Source organism: Perca fluviatilis, chromosome 7 (genome assembly GCF_010015445.1).
Source record: "Perca fluviatilis chromosome 7, GENO_Pfluv_1.0, whole genome shotgun sequence".
NCBI lineage: Eukaryota > Metazoa > Chordata > Actinopteri > Perciformes > Percidae > Perca > Perca fluviatilis.
The window spans coordinates 2,991,962-3,013,352 of record NC_053118.1 but is presented as its reverse complement, the minus strand read 5'-3'; the positions used below and the strand labels follow the sequence as shown (position 1 = coordinate 3,013,352).

The 21,391-nt window shown below is 43.6% G+C and overlaps 1 protein-coding gene across 5 annotated transcripts in view; it reads left to right on the top strand.

Moving 5' to 3' along the window:
- The window catches only part of me1 (malic enzyme 1, NADP(+)-dependent, cytosolic), a 178,390-nt gene that overhangs the window by 107,763 nt on the left and 49,236 nt on the right, over nucleotides 1-21,391 (top strand). For all 5 annotated transcript variants that reach the window (XM_039805555.1, XM_039805556.1, XM_039805560.1 and 2 more), the window contains one exon: nucleotides 1,614-1,775. In XM_039805555.1, coding sequence (XP_039661489.1) covers nucleotides 1,614-1,775 — 162 coding nt within the window. The remainder of the gene's footprint in view (nucleotides 1-1,613; nucleotides 1,776-21,391) is intronic.

The following is a 21,391-nucleotide window of genomic DNA, read 5'->3' as shown; positions in this document are numbered from 1 at the left end:
AGAGACTATTTTAACTGCTTTCACGATAAACTACGTTGAGTGATAGGTGGCCACAATTATGGTGATAACAATAAGAAAACGAGAACTTACTTTAATATAATCCTGAATGACATACAGACACTATAATAGCTTTGCATTATTGTTTGGCTTTGTTTGAAATTATCTGTAGAATATGATCAGCAATACTGAAGACGTAAAAGTAGTGAAGATACTTTTTAAACTATCAGGGAGCTTACATTGTGAACTGAAGGTGGTGGGACATTAAAGACTGTACAGCTATAAATTAAACCTGCAAGCTATATTGGGCTGATATTATGATAAAAAAAAAAACACAATGTGTGCATTACTGAAAGGCCAGTCATCTCACACCAGGCTGTCTCAAACAATAATGGATACAGATAATCCAGTGATCCCCTGGGGATCCGTGGATGGTTTTGGCATTGGTTCTTTTGACCTGCTATATTGGCCAATTTCCCAAAAGACTGACATATTCCGCTAATCCTTTGTATAAAGCAACTATGTGCAAGTCATAATCTACTCATATTTAGAATGACGAAACCAGTAGGCATTCCTGGCATGTCAAATATACCTGCAGTCTGAGCCACCTGTTCACAGCTGTCAACAGCTGGGCATTTACCTCGCTGCTGACAGGCCGCCGCTCACTGTCAGGGTGGTCTTATCGTTAACTCACCTAATATGGCCGACTTTTAACATTTCCATAGAGAAAGGGCAAACGGGAGCCAAGGTAACCATCCACTGATGAGCCTGGTCATTAATATTTTGAGCTTGTAAAAAGGTTTTGCAGCTGTAGAATTAATTAAAAGTGATAGTTGGGGGGGCTCTTAATGGTATTAAGTATGGTCATTATAGATTTTAAACATTCAAATGGGAAAACTAATGACACCCTTTAAACCTGTCAGATTGTGGGAGGAACCAGGCTGTAAAAATGTTGTGCCAGAGTTATCTGCGTCACACAGATGGTGGAAAGAGAAAAACCCTGAGCATTAGGAACATTTCACATTAAACACTTATGCTGGTGATATTAAGTGTTACACAATTGATTTGTTTCATGCTGTGGAATCAACCCAGAGGGACTTATTTATTGCTTAATGAGTTAAAATGACTAGTGAGTGGAAAGCCAGGAGTGTCTAGGAGGGCCTGGCTTACACTGAGGAAACAAAACATGTTTCTGGGTAGCATGGACAATATTTGTTAAAGGCAAAATATGTGTTTAAACATTTAGAATTAAGTATTATGGTGCTGCAGAGAAGTCACATCCTACAAATCCTATTTTACAGACTAAAGAAAAAATCTGGAACAGATCCTTGCAAAAATCCCATTATAATGGTTTTTATTTCTTGTAATTTTAATAATTTTTTCAATGAAAATGAGAATAATGATACAAAAATGATCATTCCCTTCAATACCGTGAATCATATCACAATTGCAATATCAGTCAAAATAATCACAATTAGATATTGTCCTCATATCGTGCAGCCTTAATGCTAATAAGCTGCCTATCATACATGTAGCACATCATACACAGATTGATATTGATGAGATGGTTGGTGTGGCTACTGTAGTCTCTGGCTGACAGTTATGTTGATTGACAGGCGGTGTGTGTGACGGATGGAGAGAGGATCCTGGGGCTGGGAGACCTGGGCTGCTGTGGCATGGGCATCCCAGTGGGTAAGCTGGCCCTCTACACAGCCTGTGGAGGTGTGTCGCCACAGCAGTGCCTGCCTGTCATGCTGGATGTAGGCACAGACAATGAGGTAAGAGCTGAGGTCTAAATATATAAAAAATAAATAAATACAAATAAAATAAAATAAATTCTATCAAAAAGAATAAATATAATGTGGGAATTTAAAAATAAAGGTGCATCTTGAAGATGACGATATGTATCGATATCGTTGAGGATTGAATCAATATATTGATCCAGATTGATGTATAGTTACACCCCTAAATACAAGTGAAAGACTAATTACAGAAGTTGGCCTATAAGCAACTTGTTATATTGTGTTGTTTTTATATTACATCCACAGAGGTGGAAAGGTGGAAATTATTCATGAACTGTAGCCAGTATAGTACAGTACAGGCCAAAAGTTTGGACACACCTTCTCATTCAATGTGTTTCTTTATTTTCATGACTATTTACATTGTAGATTCTCACTGAAGGCATCAAAACTATGAATGAACACATTTGATAGCGCTGCAAACCCTTGGTGTTCTCTCAATGAGCTTCATGAGGTAGTCACCTGAAATGGTTTTACCTTCACAGGTGTGCTTTGTCAGGGTTAATTAGTGGAATTTATACTCTTATTAATAAAAAAGCAAAGGGTGGCTACTTTGAGGAATCTAAAATATAAGACATGTTTTCAGTTATTTCACACTTTTTTGTTAAGTACATAATTCCATATGTGTTCATTCATAGTTTTGATGCCTTCAGTGAGAATCTACAATGTAAATAGTCATGAAAATAAAAAAGGAAACGCATTGAATGAGAAGGTGTGTCCAAACTTTTGGCCTGTACTGGTATATCTATCTATCTATCTATCTATCTATCTATCTATCTATCTATCTATCTATCTATCTATCTATCTATCTATCTATCTATCTATCTACACAGCAGATACAATATGCTCATTATAGTTTGTTAAAGAATAAGTAACTAGTCTGCAGTCATGCTAGGGGCTCTAGTGCTAGTGCTTTTAGCTAAATGCTAACGTCAGCATGCTAATATGGCGGCATGAGAGTGGACAGAACAGAGGAGGTTGTAGTCTAGGTGGAACCTGCCCCAAAAACACCGACAACACCACCCTGGGAATTTCACCCAGGCAATGATCTTACTTCCTAACTGCAATGTTATTGATACAATTAAGGACACACAGGTAGGTATACAATTTATCCAGAGACAAGGTTCAATTTTAAAGGAACAACAAATTGCATTTCGATTTTGATTTTTAAAACAATTTAAAACACATTAATACCTTGTGGAGGGGAAAGGGGGGGGAAATTATAATTGCTGCTGAGGCTTACCACCACCCGGACACCAGCACCACCACCTTCGGCTCTCAACAGAAAGAAAATCAATACATGAAATTATAATGAAAAGAACAAACTGGAAGAACACAATATACACTGCCAGAATCACCAGTCATTCCAGGAAGGCAGTGCAAAGCAAAATAATATAAATTCGAAAGAAAACACTTGTCAGTAAACCCCCCAAAAACTCAATATTAATTATAATTAGAACACAAACTCAAATTTTTAGGTAGAAAACTAAACTCACTAATGAAAAGAAAACCAAACAAAATGTAAATGCAACTTCTAACTAAATTTTAAACAAAATAACGAACAAGAAACAACTTAATCAACCAAATTATAATGTAGAGGGCCAACCCCCTCCGCTACATTCAAACGTTTTAAAACACTGGCCCACATAAAACATGTGGCTCACACATTTGACCGTATGACCGTGACGTAGTTGCCCAGTGGCCGTGAAGGCAGCAATCTTTCAGAACATGCACTTTAAGGCAAAACAGCAGCCCAGGCAAAACAGCAGCCAGTGGGTAAATGCTATGCAGCTGAAGACGATCTCCAGCTGAACCAGCCCGGTTTATACAAAATGGTAGTTAACACAAAAAAATAATAAAGAATAAATCCTACACCATTTAGCCTACATACCAATCAAGCAGCGTTTGCATCGACCCGAAGGAGGCAGCTCAAAGCGTGCAAACCATACAGCAACTATCGGTGATATCTGCTATTTGAATGCGCTGAACGGCAGGGTGGAAGACTGGCCCGCCAACCGGAGGTCTACGAGCGTTCAATACATAGTAAACATGACAGCAGCTGATAATAGTGGAATAAGTGCAGAGACAGTAAAGCTGCTACTGTTGAAGATAAAAAAGTTAAAACCATGCTTATGTTTTAGTACAATATACTTTTAGGTAAAAAATGTAAACTGTTGTGTGACTGAGTGAAGGAATGTTTCAATACTGATTAAGCCTAATCAGCATTGGTCTGGCTCACACCTACTCAAGTTTCTAAAGAATTAATTAGGTCATGGCTGTTATTTAGCATGAATTCAAAAGCTCTAGAAGACTTATTGTTTAAACAACTTTGAGAGCCATCCCCTGTTGAGCTAGACATGATTAGAACAAAGAATTTGTATTCATATAGTTTGGATTGATTGGGAACATACACCTTTTCTTTTGAGAGACATCTGACCAATAGGGGAAGATTTCATTTGAGGAACCACCCAGGTGTAGGGAATATATGTGTGATCCTGAGAATGTCTCAGCGCTGCAACTGTGACCCCGCAAGGGGAAGCATGTTCGCAGACCGCTGTTTTACAGTGTAATTGTTTTGTCATGTCGCATGACTGATTGATGTAATTCCTGAAGAGGAGGCATCTCATTTCAGTCCGCTGTCAGCTGCAGTGTATAATTTGTTTTTGTCATGTCGTTTTCATCGTGTTGTTCATTAAACCTTTTGCTTAACTTTCAATTCGACCCCAGCCTCTCCTTCCTCCTCAAAAATCAAACGAACACGTCATTTAGATATTTCCTTACACCACCTCACCTGTAGCGCAGCAGAACGACACACACGGACTGAGCAGCCACCAGAGGAGCCTCATGCCTCAAAACCAACAGATCATCCCCTGACAACTCGTCTTCTGACTGAGGCGTGTCAGCAAGAGGTGAACAAGGTGAGGCAGCACCACTTGAAAGATGTGCTCCAACCACAGCCTTCAACAGTGCACGGTTGACCTGCCTGGCTTTGGTCGGTTTATCCACTGGTGCAATTGTATACACTAACCCTCCCTCTCTGGGCACTTTGAGGACTCTGTACTGCACAGGACCGTAGAGGTCACGGAGCTTATGACGCCCGTGTGCAGTAAAATCACAAAGTCACACTAGCTGGCCTAATTTAAGGGGCACAGCTCTCACCCGCCGATCAGGGTTATTCTTACGGTGCTCTGCGGCAACCCGCAACCTCTCTGTAGCACCTTCGAAGGCCAACTGCAAGTGGGTCTGGTGCTCCTGAATCCACTCATGGATGTTTCCACCCACAGGATCCTGAACTCTACCCAACAGGAAGTCGAATGGTAGTCTGGGCTCCTGCCCAAACTACGGAGACTCGCCAGTTGCCTGATGGGGAGTAGTGTTATAAGAGAAAAGGACCTGTGGCAAGCAGGAACTCCAGTCCCTCTTCCGAGACACTGGCAGAGTGTGCAACAAGTTATGGAGTTCCCTATTAAACCGTTCGCATTGGCCATTACCGGCCAGATGGTATGGCGTGGTGCCAGACTTTTCAATGCCATAAAGGCGACAAAGCTGTTTGATAAGGGAGCTCTCGAAGTTGCGGCCCTGATCAGAGTGGATGCGGGCAGGGACACCAAACTTAGAGAACCACTCTACCACCAAAGCTTGAGCCACAGTGGGGGCTCGTTGGTCACAGGTGGGAACAGCAAGTGTGTATTTACTGAAAACATCAATCATGACCAGGACATTTTCTAACCCACTCTGGGTGGATTCTAACACTGTGTAGTCAATGGCTACAACCTCATTAGGCCGTGAGGCCAACAAGTGCCCCATAAAACTACAACTGAGAGAGTCTTTGGCAACTTGGCACCTCTCACAGGCCTGACACCACTAAGACACGTCTGAAGACATACCTGGCCAATAACAGCGCTGGTGTAGGAGCTCTAACGTCCTTTCTATGCCCTGATGGCCATGCTCCTGATGGACCTTAGTCAGCACCTCTTCCTTTAGGGAAGCAGGCACTACCACCTGCAAGACTACTTCCGCCCCATCAGGATGAAACACCTGGTGATACAGGACACCACTCCTCTCAACCAACCTGTCCCACTGTCAAAGTAACGCCAATGCAGGCTGGGACTAGGGTTGGGTATCGTTTGGATTTTTACGATTCCGATGCCGAACCGGTACTTTTAAAATGATTCCGATTCCTAAACCGATTTTTGAAAAACTGAAAAGTGAATGGTTAATATGCTTTTACGTCTGTTTTGGTGAGCCCAGAGGCAAAATATGGCATTTTAAAAGTAGCCTACATTTATGGTAGCTAGCTAACGATAGACTACAGAGAAAGTGTGATATTTTACGTCCGTTTCGGAGCGACAGAGGGAAAATATTTCAGTCCACACGTTAAGTGAAACCAAAATGAAGAACCAAAATTTGCGTTCTAATCTGGTCTGATTCCTACCGCTTGTGTAGGAACCGGTTCCATAGTGGAACCGGGTTTCGGTACCCAACCCTAGCCGCGACGCCCTTTGACGCTCTTCAAAGTTGGGACACTGCTCACGTCTCCAGAACACAAAGACCTCCTGAATAACTGGATCTTCCTGCTGGAGGGCACAGATATCGGAAGTTGTGTGATGAGGCAGGGCTATGACAGCAGTTTGAGTTGCTTCAGCCCGTGTTCCCTGGAGGGCCTGCTGCAAAGGTTTAGGGCACTCCCTTGTGCCAGGAAGTATAGCTTCCATATTTGCTGGGCCAGCGGGGTACTGACGGGATAGAGCATCCGCGTTCTTGTTACTTCTGGCTGAGCGGTACTTTACCTCAAAATCAAATGAAGCTTGGCTGCCCAACGTTGCTCAGTTGCACCAAGTTTAGCAGATGGCAAGTGGCTAAGTGGATTGTTGTCAGTAAAGACCACACACCTATGGCCCAGCAGGTACTCCCAAACTTTCTCCGTCATGGCCCACTTGAGTGCCACAAACTCCAGTTTCATGGAACTCTAATTCACCATGTGCGTAGAGCGTAGGCTATGTGCCTAACCTTACCATCTTGCTCTTGCAATAACACGGCCCCAAGGCCACCATGACTTGCGTCCATCTCCAAGATGAAGGGAAGAGAGAAGTCGGCATATTCAAGCACCGGGGCACTTGTGAGCCTGGCTTTCAGTGCTTCAAAGCTGCTATGGCCCTCCTCTGTCCAGTTTTCAATGATAGCTCGCTCTGCCCTTCTCTTAAGGTGCTGACACACCAAGGAGATTATCTGGCAAGGTCAGTGACTTGAGTCTGTTCGGTGTGTCCCGCGCCGTCGTCAGTCTGGGAGGCTGTCAGCGTTCATTTTGGCCGACCTGACATGTTCAGTCGCCGGCAGGGCAGTTGGGACTCACCCGGAAATGGACTTAGACTTAGACTTAGACTTCTCTTTATTGATCCTTTTGGGATGACGCCCGCAATGAAATTGAATTTCCAGCAGCAGATTTTAGCAGCTTACAAAACACTCTTTAAATAAAGAGGTATAAAAAAACACAGTATAGAAAAAATACAGTATAAGAATAACAATAAACTTTTAGCTAAATATTTTTACAAAAAAATAAACAAACAGTAAACAACAATAAACTACAGATAAAGATATATATATATATATATATATATATATATATATATATACTCCTCCTCTCTGTCACCCCTGATACACCCAATGATGGCTGTGTCATCGGCGTACTTCTGTATGTGGCGAGCGGAAAGAGGTGACTAGAGAAAATCTTTTAAACTGACCTTTGTTGATCTGAAATGAAGACAGATTCAGCAACTGCATGGCCTATTTCTCGCTTAAAATTTTTTCAGAAACATGTTTCAGTGAACTATTTTAGTACAATATGAGATCGTATTCTGAACGGCCGCCATGACAGTCTGGCTTTGAATTTCTGGAGGAAACAAACCCATGTGACGCGTTTGTCCAATCAGCTGCCAGTTTTCATTTCTTGGGCAATAATACAGATTAGCGCCGCCTGCTGTTATAGAGATGTATAATGTTCGTCTAGTCTCGTCTTTTTGGTGTGTTCTGTAGCACTTTTTGGACCAACATGGGGAGACTGATCATTTCGACTGGCTTTTCTGTCAACGGTCGGCCGTTGGCTATATGTGTTAGCAGCTTTAGACTTGGTGGCCCCCAGATGTGCCACCAGCTTGTGTAGAGGGGCTGCCAACTTAGCAAAACCCTCCACAAAGCGGCGATAATAGCTGGCGAACCCAAGAAGTGACCGCAGCTCTGAAACTGTAGCGGGAGACTGCCAGTTGGCTAACACCTCTACCTGGCTTCGATCTGTGGGAACCCCCTTGCTGGAGATCACATTCCCCAAGTAACGTACCTCTTGCTGGAAAAAGGCACATTTGGTGAGCTTTGCCTTTAGATTCTCCCGTTGTACCCGGCCCAGCACCACTTCCAACCTCTCCAAATGCTGCTGGACTGTGGATGAGAAAACCATAATTTTGTCAAGGTAAAGCAACAAGGACTGGTTTTGTTGGTCACCAAACAGCCATTGCATCAATCTCTGAAAGGTGCTATGGGCATTACAGAGCCCAAAGGGCATGCTGTTGTGTTTTCTGTGGAGTTTTTTCATTTCTGAAATTTTGTTATTTCTTATTTACATCGATTAATTAAATGTTTACCTTAAACCAGAGCTAGTGACACTTATGGAAGAATGTTTGCGGTGTAGCAGCCAAATAGCGTAGTGCCTCTTTAAGAGGAGTGTGCTGTGAGTAGGCTAAAGGTGACCGGTGATTACTCCGTGAAAAGAAAGCACGAGATTCATTCAGTTGGTGATGACTGTCAACCCGGTGTGCAGCCACTTGGTAGGCTCTCTCTTAATTACAAAGGCTTTTTTGGCTGTGTTTATGATGTACGTTTCATCTGTTGCCATGCTATGTTGTACTGTGTTTACGTTTGTTGCACGTTAAAGACAACGCTATGCTTCGGTAGGCTAAGCAGGTTGGTTAACTGGTGTAGATAACGCTATGCTCCAGAGTTGTACGTTAACGAGGTGGCGAGGTTGTGGGATGAAGCTGTTGTTTAGTCTTGTGACATTGCCGCACCATACGGGTCCGTTCGTTCGTGTTTACTTTCTTTTGCTTCATGAATGTCTGTAGAAGTATGAATCGCGGACCGGCGTTTAACGAAAGTGACGTTTACTTACTAGTTTACCGCGGGGCATTTTGGGAGCTGTAGTTTCCAGCTGTTGGCAGAAACACTGCATGCATCTTGCATAGGCTTTTGGTAGGTTTGTTTTACATGTGAAGCGTGTACATGACTGATTGTATTATTGTTATTGTGGTATGTTAATGGTGATGATAGTAGTGGTGATGATGATGATAATGATAATGATAATAATAATAATAATTTATTATATATTTGTATTTGATTGTTATTCATTTAATGTTGCTTATTGTTATTGAGGCAAAGAACTGGGGAGCTTTTTGTATTATGCACATGAAAATTGAAATATTGCATTTTATTATTATTTCAGGTTTATTACCTGGTTTCCCTTTTGTGAACGAAAGGACATTAAACAAACAAATGTGGAATACCGAGTAATCTCCTTTTTGTACGCTGGGTTGCCCTTTCCGTGGGGAGAACACGGAACACATGCAATTCCATTAAAAAAAACCAAAGGGAGTGCAAAACACAGTTTTGGACCGATCTGCCTCAGTAACTGGGACCTGGTTATACCCACTGGCCAGGTCCAAGGTACAAAACCAGCGGGCACCCTTAAGTGCATCCAAGGATTCCTCGATGCGAGGAAGGGGGAAAGCATCTTTCCGGGTTTTACAGTTGAGCTGCCTGTAGTCAACACACATTCTTAGAATTCCATCCTTCTTAACAAGGACAATGGGGCTGGCTTAAGGACTGCTACTCTCCCTGATTACCTGTGCCTCGAGTAGTTGGTGAATATGCTCTTTAACCACCTCGTACTCAGACGGAGGAATATGCCTGTAGTGTTGCCTGACAGGAACGTTGTCTAAGAGAGGGATGTCATGGGTAATCAGGTTGGTGCAACCAAAGTCTCCATCATGGGCAGAAAAGACAGAGTTGTATCTCCCAAGAAGGGACTTTACTGGACCCTGTTCCTCAGCAGACAATGACGACAGGTCCATGGCATCTATCTGATCCTGCACCGTGGGAGCAGCAGTCTGAGATGCCACTGTGGCCACACCTGAAGGCACCTCTGTGACTCCTGTGAGCAGGCTGACGACAAACCTCATCCAATGTACCTACAACCATGTGTAGGTAGAGCAACACATCAGTGGTACCTACATTTACAACTGGGATGTAGGCAATACCCCTTACTACCTGAACCAAGGCAGGAGATGCAAGAACTCCAGCTCGTAGGCCAGAGTTCAGAGGTTCAAACAGCACACATCAGATGGTGTGATGACAATTTTCATCACACCACCAGGAATCCGACAAGCCTTCTTGCCTCGCACTCTTACCTTACCAGCAGCATCATCAGGGGAATGAGTGCTGGCTTGCTGGCACTTTTGCAACGCCTTCACAACAGACTCTGGGCTGTTGGCAACCACAGGTAAGTCAAACATGGCTAAGCCATGCCGACTGAAAAGCTCTCTGTAGCATCACGTTCATCCCCTAAACACCAGGGATCTGAGAAGACACACCACCAGGGGGATCTTTGACTGCCAGCAACCCACACCGCTGCATTAATTTACCACAAAGCTCAATGTCGAGCTCCAAGTAGCAAATGTAGGGAATGGCCAACCCATTGGTTTCCCTGAGCTGCAGCCAGTGACAAGACTTGAGCCTCTCTTGACCCCATGGCTCGAACTGCTGGAGAAAGAAGCTCTCTGTGACTGTAGAAACCATTGAACCGGTGTCTGCCAAGCAGGGGACCTCAACCCCACCCATACACACATCTAAATGTGGGCAAGATGACATCAGCTTGGAAGTTTCCGCCAGATCATTTAAAAACAACTGACCCAGTGGCTGCCCCCTCCGAACTGTGGCTCTGCAATTTGGCGGGTGCTAGTTTTCCGACACCTGAGCAGGGCGAGCCTGCCTGTTAGAAGGTGGAGGGGCAGGCGAAGGAAAGTGTGCACGAGCAGGGACACGTTCTCCTTCGCACTCCCTGGCAAAATGGCCAGGCTGCTGGCACTGCCTACATATTATGGGGCCATTATGAGATGAACGACTGCGCTGGTTAGAGCTTTGCAAGCGGGCAATGCTTTGAGTAAGCTGGTTGAGCTGCCCTTGCTGCAGCTTTAGCATCTCCCGCATTTCACTCAGCTCAGATACTTGGGGTGAATTAACAACCGACCAAGGATCATTCTGAACGGCAAACTGAAAACCAAGGGCTGAAGGGACCGAGTGACTCCGGCCCATAGCGCCACCTGGCAAACCCTCTTGCTCCCACCGGATCGCCTCTGCCGCTACCTCACCTGTAGTGCAGCAGAACGACACACACAGAGTGAGCGACCCGGAAGTATGACACATTTCCGTCACCAACGAGCAAGACGGGAGTCAGGAGGACTACTGTCTGTTTTCATAGGGGGCCCTGCAGCAGTGACTGGCCAAAAGAATGCCAGGTAGTTACGAGTTAAACTCATACTGCTAGACTAACATGCTCCCAAAGACAATGCTATCATGCTGATATTTAGTTTAATGTATACCATGTCCATCATCTTAGTTTAGCATGTTAGCATGCTAACATTTGCTAATTAGCACTAGCGCAAAGTAGCTGTCACTACCCGATGTGAGTTGAGTGCAGATGTGGTTTGCGCATGCATGATTTGAAAGGTTTACGGCATAACGCCAAGGGATCCGGCAAATGTTTTAGCTATCTATGATTGTTTGATTGCTAACGATAGCTCAAAACACCATTCAAGTGACAGCCTTTGTTGTGTTTGATTGCTAACTTGTAGCCAGCAGTGAATGAACTTCGTTATGTAGGTCCATTTTTATTGTATTGACATTACAGAAGTTTCTCGTTAGCAGGTTCTTGTAGGCTACTTCAGTCTCTAATCTAGAACTGACATCAGGGATCATGCTATGAAAATGTGATGCCTTACGCTAAATAATAAATTACTGCTATGTAATCTCATTATTCTGTGGCTAACAGAAAAACAGATCTGCGTGAAATCTGGTCCTTGTTGCAAAGTGACGCATGCACAACTCACATCTGTACTCGACTCACATCGGGTAGTGACAGTAGCCTACAGATTAAACAAACAACATATACCATTAACGTGTTGATTAGTGAGTTTAAGCAGATGTTGTTACAGAGACAGGATAGATGTTACTCCCTCTTTCCAGTTTTTATGCTAAGCTAAGCTACCCAGCTCCTGGCTGGCAGGTTCATATTTACCATTCAAACATGAGAGTGGTATGAACCTTTTCATCTAGTGTAGGTCTATCACTTGTTATGGAGTATGTTTAGTGTGATGCTGCTACTTTTACACGACTTCAGAAACCTTTACAGATTACCACATCAGTTCTAACCTTTAGTCACTTAAGTAGGGAACAATGAAACTAAGACTGAGGGGAAAATCGCATTTTTTTTTGCTCACACAAAGGCCAGAGATAAAGGTCAGCTACAGAGTAGCGGGGGCTGGTAAAGTGTCTTGCTCAACTAAAGGTGGATTACATTAAATTAGATGAAACTCTAAATAATCCCTGTGGAGAAATTAGGTCATTATAGCCCCAGGGAGTAATGATCAAGAGTGCTTGGTCTTCCTGCTCACCTCTCAACTCTACTGCTCAAACTCAAAACATTGCTACAACAAATTAACATGCCGTGAGTGTAGGATGACGTATGCCAGAAGGGAAATGCTCCTTATCCACTGTAGCCAGGTAAGCCTTGCTTCAGAAATCAGCCAAGAAAAAGAAAACCAATCCTACACTTTAGAACCAGTAAACACCCTTTACATAAGTGAGGTAAGCAGCTCCATTGATGGATGCCAGGTGGGAAAACACCTCTCCCTGCTGCCAGCATGTGAGTGTAGCAGCCAACAGAGCTAGAGTTACCCACCTATGCCCCCTGTTCTCTATGGCAGTGTCTCTGAAAGATGATTCAAACTCTGGGCAGGGCAACACATGTGTCTGTAGCCTTAAACAGACTAAGAATAGTATGTGTGCACATCTATATATACTCAACTTTCGGTCTTGGCCAAGGGCGTGGCGGCCTCAGATGCCTGTTTGCCCAATACAGCTGAGTCTGTCCATCTTCCAAGACTCCACATGACTCAGTCCCTGTAGTTCACTTTTAATCCAAGCAAATGTCACAAGTGGATTAAGGTTTAGATATATTGCTGAGGATAGATGTGTTTGCAAATAAAATTAAGAAGATGTATTTAGCAGAAAGTATATGCAAGATTAGTTAAAAACCCACTGATTTCATGCAGGCGATAGCATGCTAAATGGCCTGGGATGCTTCTGTGGTAGCACTTACCCAGTACACTGTAAAAACGAGAACTTGAAATTGCTCATCTTACTTTGATTTTCAATTAAACAGAACAAAAAACACATAATTGCATTATAAACTTTGTTAAAGTAGTTACTTCAACTCACTGTATTAAGTTTATTGTGATAAGTTGGTCTCACTTCAAAATGTATGGTGGCGCCACTTTGAAATTGTAGTTAGACTCAAATTGAGGCCAGGTCAATTACTCTTTTCATGCTCCACGCTAAAACAGGGTTTCCTGGGCAGTTCTGCAGGGGTTTTCAGTTGCCTACCTTTTCGGCCTGCTCTATGCCTTGAACTCCGATTTGCGTACTGCAGTCAGGTGGTTCATTGGCTGGTCAATTCCCATGATGCAAGGCAGTAAATGGTTGTGTCAAACTTTGCTGAAAAGTTTGCAGTTTGTTCGAAATACAAATGTAACTTTATGAATTCCGTTTATTAAACGTGTCTGCTTAGAATGTAATGTTTTGTTGCCTGGTAATTGTCATTGTTGTGCTGGTTTACATTTGTAACCATGAGGTAAGTGACTGTTACGTTTGATAAGAAGAGCTGGAGTTTTGCAGTGTTAGACTTTGAGCAGTAATAGGCTTCCTTCAGCCAGTATTCTGCGGCGCGTCACTTCACTAGTGGCCCTTTTATGTCAAGTGATGCAAGATCAGCAGCTTTAGATGGGCCCCTATTTTGCACGGGGGCTTTTTTAGAAGTCGAAACTTAGTTTTTACACACAAAAGTTAATTATCTGAACAAAAGATAATTAGTTGACATGACTGTTTTTTGAGTTATTTAGTATGTGAAACTTAAGATTTTAAGTTTTTATATCTATGAAAGATAAATTATTTAAACAAAACATTATTAGTTGGCACAGCATATGAAAGTTAATTATTTGAACAAAACATTATTACTTGGCTGAACTATTTTCAAAACGTAGGAGTTTGAGTTGGCCTCAAAACTCAAAAATCTAGTGCAGTAAGTTGCCTTGAAATTTTGAGTTTTCACAACATTTTCGTTTTTACAGTGTACATACTTCATCACAGTTCTCCAGGTCCCGGCAGAATTCTCTTGCATTATAACAACAGAAACAGTGCAGTCTTCCCAGATAGCCCATGAAATATATTACATTGTTACATTAGACCTCATCCTGCCATTGAAGCTGGATTTAGAGCAAAATCGTCTCTCATTCTGCCAAGTCCTGCACCTCAGCTCTTTATCTTTATAGAGCTACAGTATGTGTCCTTTTGACCTCTTCCTGTACTGGCATCTTCATGTGTTCTTAAGTTTCCACATTGAGTCTACTACTCTGTTTGAAGTGATTCTGGTTTAGGGCGATCATACCATCTGTAGATTAGATTATTGGTTGCACGGCAGCAGTTTAAGACATTTATGGGCATCACAATGCAACTTTAACAAGCTGTCTCATAGTTCCAGTTGCCTCAAACTGCTGTCGTGGAAGTTTTCCTTGAAGCAGCAGAGTTAGTGATATTCATGATAAAATCAAAACGAACTACTGTTTGAGAATTAAACCAAAGTTTGGTCTTTGAGTATTTATTTACATTTGCAAATGGAGAAAACACAGTTTCAAAGGTACACGCAGCACAACTGAAAATGTCTTTCTAACCTAAAGTCTAAACATCCAAACATCATATAGTGAAGAAAGTCCGTTAAGCCACCCCTCTAAGTTTATCTTTTAGCATGGCCATAATCAAGAACCCCATTGTCTCACCTTCCCCTTTGCTCTCTGTTCCTAACATTAGCCTAAACAACTGTTTATCTCAGGAAACAGAAAGCTACGTAGTTCTCACTGTTTTAAACAATCATCGGCCTTCTCCACTTCTATCTAAGCAAAAGACAACAATGTGAGAAGGTTCAGGCTAGTAGAACTAAATAACTCTACTGGGCTATAGTTCACGGTTGCCAACTATTTCACTTGGAGCCTTTTGAATCTACACATGAAGAAGCTAAATCTTGTGGTGTTCTAAAACAATCAAACCAATGGTTAATATCATTAAACAAATGGTTAAAATAAAATTTGCCACCACAGTTCACCCTTTTGATTACAAAATAATCACAAAAATAAATTTTACTTTTAAAGATTCAACCCTATGGATGTTCATGTCTATTTCTTACCTGTTAAATGGAAAGGTACAAAAACAACCTCTTTTAAATAGTAGCAAGAATCAATCTCACACAGTATCAGAGACGGTGTCCAAACATTATTATCATATTCAGAAAGACGGAATACGTCAGAAGGCTCAATCATATTTACCATAAGAATGAAGTGAACTCTTTTTCTTGATTAGGGTAACGACATAGCAAACAAAAAAAACAAATCCGAAGACCAAACATAATCTGCTAAAATCCCTGGACCTTAATTTCACTGGTTAATGTCACATCAGACTAGTGCCTTATAATTTGTGTAAAGAATATGTTATGTATTTAACCATTAAAATAACCTGGTGTGAAGTGTGAATATTTACTAATTTTATATCTACCCATGCGTATGTCCATTGACAACCCATGGTTAAACCCCAAGTACAGAAAACCCATACAGCGAAGTCAAATTTTCCATAAAGCTGATAATTAAATTATCCAATAGCATCAAATGCTTCCCTCCTTTGGTTATTTTAATATAAATCAATTGAAGCACGCTCAGTGCAATTATCAAAGCTCTCACAGAGTGAAAGTTTGAGAAGAATCAGAATAAAACTGACCCCTCCTTGTCTCTAACCTCATTAAGTGCTGTCAGAGCACAAATAAAATTCAGTTATTCTATGTGTGTGGTTTCACTGGAAATAGCTTATTTCTGTGAGCGAAGAAATAGTGAACAAAAATCATTATAACCTACATCACGCATACATTTCTTAACTAAACCAAGTCATACTTTAGTAGAAAATGCATCTATTAGATAATCTTTCAAATGTCAAATGTGGTGTCTGTGTCGTCAATGTGGAAAGTGAAATTACCTCAATGTAATAAAAGATCCACAAGGAACTTTTCCTGAGTTCTAAAGCACACAACGAAATGGCCTAGGTCTTTATACTTAACTTTGTTCAATATTAACAATATTGCTGTTTAGGAATAATTTACTTTCTCTCATCAATCTATCAGTTGAGTTTGTGTGGTCATGAGGAACCACATAAGGTACGAAACCCCAATTAGCCCCAATTTAGTAGCATTCGTATACCAACCACCATTTTCTCATTGATATGGAAAGTAGTGAACGACAACCCGTCTTTTCCTCCAGTCACCCTAATGTGTTGGTGTATGTAAATGTTGGGAGGAATGGTTACACATGATTTATCATACTTTTCAAAAACCATAAATGCAATAGAAAATCATATTAATCACACTACAAATGTGGAAAAACCCCCCATGTTCTTCTTGAAGGGTACCTGTTCCAGTCCTTTCTGTCCGTCTGCTCCTTGTGTGTATGTTCAAAGCACTCTGCTCTGAAAGTGTGTGTGTTTATCTCAGAGGAATGTCAACAGTTCCTCAAAAGAATGTGCAGTGAGTGTGTGTGTGTTCAGAGAGAGAGAGGTGGTGTGTCCTCTACAATTCCATCCATCCATCCATCTTCGTCCGCTTATCCGGTGTCGGGTCGCGGGGGGAGCAGCTCCAGCAGGGGACCCCAAACTTCCCTTTCCCGAGCAACATTAACCAGCTCCGACTGGGGGATCCCGAGGCGTTCCCAGGCCAGGTTGGAGATATAATCCCTCCACCTAGTCCTGGGTCTTCCCCGAGGCCTCCTCCCAGCTGGACGTACCTTGAACACGCCCCCCGGGGCCCCTTACCCCACCCCCCCCCCCCCCCCCCCCCCCCCCCCCCCCGCAGCGCGGCCCCCCCCCCCCCCCCCCCCCCCCCCCGGACGCCTCCCCCTTCCCCCTTGCCCGAGACACCAGCCACCCTCCTGAGGAAACCCATTTCGCCGCTTGTACCCTGGATCTTCGTTCTTTGGTCATGACCCAGCCTTCATGACCTGTGAGGGTAGGAACGAAAACTGCCGGTAGATCGGAGCTTTGCCTTCTGGCTCAGCTCTCTTTTCGTCACAACGGTGCGATAAATGGAATGTAATACCGCACTCCGCTACCGTGCGATCTCCGACCAATCTCCCCGCTCCATTGTCCCCTCACTCAACAAAAACCCCCAAGGTACTTGAACCCCTTCACTTGGGGTAAGGACTCATTCCCTACCTGGAGAAGGCATTCCATCGGTTTCCTGCTGAGAACCATGGCCTCCGATTTAGAGGTGCTGATCCTCATCCCAACCGCTTCACACTTGCGCTGCGGAACCGATCCAGTGAGTGCTGAAGGTCACAGGCGGCGATGCCATCAGGACCACATCATCTGCAAAAGCAGCGTGAGATCCCCAGCCCACCGAACTGCAACCCCTCCCCACCCCCCGACTACGCTCGATATCCTGTCCATAAATATTACAAACAGGATTGGTGACAAAGCGCCGCCCGGGCGGAGGCCAACCCTCACCTAAACGAAGTCCGACTTACTGCGGAGAACCCGGACAACAGCTCGCTTTGGTCGTACAGATGGGGATGGCTCTGAGTAGAGACCCCCTCACCCCATACTTCCCGCAGCACCTCCCACAGTATCTCCCGGGGAACCCGGTCATACCTTCTCCAAATCCACAAAACACATGTAGACCGGTTGAGCATACTCCCAGGCTCCCTCCAGGATCCTTGCGAGAGTGAAGAGCTGGTCCGTTGTTCCACGACCAGGACGGAATCGCGCATTCTTCCTCCTCAACCTGAGGTTCGAACATCGGCCGAACCCTCCTTTCCAGCACCTTGGAGTAGACTTTACCAGGGAGGCTGAGAAGTGTGATACCCCTGTAATTGGCACACACCCTCTGGTCCCCCCTTTTAAAAGGGGAACCACCACCCCAGTCTGCCACTCCTTTGGCACTGTTCCAGACTTCCACGCAATGTTGAAGAGACGTGTCAACCAGGACAGCCCCTCCACACCCAGAGCCTTGAGCATTTCTGGACGGATCTCATCAATCCCCGGGGCTTTGCCACGCGGGAGTTGTTTGACTACATCAGTGACTTCCGCGCCGGGAAATCGACGACAATCCCCCATCATCCTCCAGCTCTGCCTCTAACATAGACGGCGTGATAGTCGGATTCAGGAGTTCCTCAAAATGCTCCTTCCACCGCCCTATTACCTCCTCAGTTGAGGTCAACAGTGTCCCATCCTTACTGTACACAGCTTGGATGGTTCCCCTTCCCCCTCCTGAGGTGGCGAACAGTTTTCCAGAAGCACTTTGGTGCCGAACAAAGTCCTTCTCCATGTCTTCTCCAAACTTCTCCCACACCCGCTGCTTTGCCTCTTTCACGGCAGAGGCTGTAGCCCCTTCGGGCCCTTTCCGGTACCCTGCAACTGCCTCCGGAGTCCTCTGGGATAACATATCCCGGAAGGACTCCTTCTTCAGTCGGACGGCTTCCCTGACCACCGGTGTCCACCACGGTGTTCGTGTACGCCGCCCTTGAGGCACCTAAGACCCTAAGACCACAGCTCCTCGGCCGCAGCTTCAGCAATGGAAACTTTGAACATTGTCCACTCGGGTTCAATGCCCCCAGCCTCCACAGGGATGCACGGCGCCTCGGCCGAGGTGCGAGTTGAAAGTCCGTTGGACAGGGGCCTCCTCCAGACGTTCTTTTACCCCATTTACGCACTACACGTTTGGGCTTACCAGGTCTGTCCAGAGTCTTCCCCACACCCCTTACCCAACTCACCACCAGATGGTGATCGGTTGACAGCTCTGCCCCTCTCTTCACCCGATTACAGAACATTGGGCCTCAGATCAGATGAAACGATTATAAAATCGATCATTGACCTTCGGCCTAGGGTGCTCTGGTACCAGGTACACTTATGAGCATCCCTATGTTCGAACATGGTGTTCGTTATAGACAATCCATGACTAGCACAGAAGTCCAACAACAAACAACCTCTCTGGTTTAGATCAGGGAGGCCGTTCCTCCCAATCACGCCTCTCCAGGTGTCTCCATCATTGCCCACGTGTGCATTGAAGTCCCCCAGCAGAACAATGGAGTCCCCCACTGGCGCCCCATGCAGGACTCCACTCAAGGTCTCTAAGAAGGCCGAATACTCCGAACTCCTGTTTGGTGCATATGCACAAACAACAGTCAGAGTTTTCCCCCCCACAACCCGCAGGCGTAGGGAGGCGACCCTCTCGTCCACCGGGGTAAACTCCAACGTAGCGGTGCTCAGCCGGGGGCTTGTTAGTATCCCCACACCCGCCCGGCGCCGCACACCCTGAGCAACTCCGGAGAAGAAAAGAGTCCAACCCCTATCCAGGAGTACGGTTCCAGAACCGAGACTGTGCGTAGAGGTAAGCCCCACCAGATCTAACCGGTAGCGCTCCACCTCCCACAATTGTGAAGTATATTCTGCTGTCACTGTCAGAGAATGTGCTGTGTGGTTGTCAGAGAAGAGATCAGTATCACTGCTGTCTTCTGAAAAGATTTTAAACAGCAGGCTACAATAGCAGTATGTAGCTTCTGGTTTTTTCCTCCTTGGAAAAACTTCTCGTTTTTCTCCTCTCTCAATGTGTTGCAAACAGTGAGAAAAAACCTTTCCCTGTTGCTTCCGAAATGGCACGTAGGTGACTCAGCAGAGGATCTGCTTCGTCACTTGTTGCAGGTTGTAGAAAACCCTGTCCTCTTCTCCACATCTGGAACCTTTTGTAGTGTGCGTGTATCCAGGTGACTCTGCCTGGAACCTTTCACTGCCCTGTGTGTCACTGGAAGGATCTCGATGGTCTCTGTCACCGTCTATTTGCCAATCCTTCCTCCTGAAGTTGTTATCACCCCAGAATCCCCATGCTTGACACCTGGATTCTTACGGCCAAAAGAGCAGAAGAAAATTCTCACATAATAACCTAACCTATCATTTCCCTTATACTGCCGTGGAAGAAAAGGTGTTTTTTATTATGGGCCTCTCCCTACCTATGTATAAATAAAGAAAAAAAAATCTTTAGAGCAAAATTCTTTGGAGCAAATCAGAACCAATAAAACAAAAACAATTACTATTGCATCCCCTTACACTACTGTGTCAATCAGGGGTAGATGATCCTTTTGTTCACAGTTGAACTATCAATTTTGTCAATTTTGTTCTCAGCTAAGCAGATTTTCTCAATGTACAATTGTTAACTATTCTAGCACTTTGGTTATCCAAGGTCTTTTAAACTGGAGCTACAGTGATGTCACAACAAATGTTTCAAACGTCTTTAGAAAAATTATTTAACACTATTTATTTCCCTTGCTACTTTATTAAACCACTTATCTCTTTATTAAACCCCTTATTTATCATTGCTACTATATCCCTCCTATTTGAGACATGACAAAGCTCATGACTCAAAAGCAATATAAATAATCTGTTTAATATACTAATCCTTAACATTGTTCTAGGTTTTACAGCAAATCCTGTTTATCAGTAACCAAAGTTCAATGAATAATTTCTTTAGGGGAATTTTCACCTCAGTAAAGTGTTTCAACGTCAACATCAACTAATGTAGTTTAGACAATTGGTGACATAGCAACTCAAAAACTCATTAGAGTATGATATGAAATGTACTGCTTTTAGGATTAAATCTCATTTAAACCTTCATTTATTCAATATCACCATTAAACTAAGACGAATTACCCAAAATACATTGTTTATGTCATTTTTTATCTCCAGTTTACAAACCAAAGTAATACTAATTACTATCTGCTAGTTCCAAGAATCATTACAACTTAAAGTTTTTAGCCTTCTATTTATCCAAATCGTTACCTGTTATGGGAAGCATCATATCATATAACATTCAACAAAAATGTATACCAAAATTTCACTTGTACTACTCATGTTTGGTTTTAGCTTGTGTCTTATCTCTGTGTGGTGTGTGTGTGTCTCCCCCTCTGGCTGTCCTCTCTCAAAGAAAGAAGGATTTCTCCAGGGTACATATAAACACACTGTTATTCTTTTTGTAATTTATGGCATCATTAATTAACAACTCAATGTATTCCTCATAAAGGTGTGTCAAGGTGTACATCTTACCATCACCCAGACTATAAAACGATATTTACTGTCTTTTCTGCTGGAACACTGAGGAAAGAAAAACGTTAGACGAAACAACAGAGAATGAAAACCTT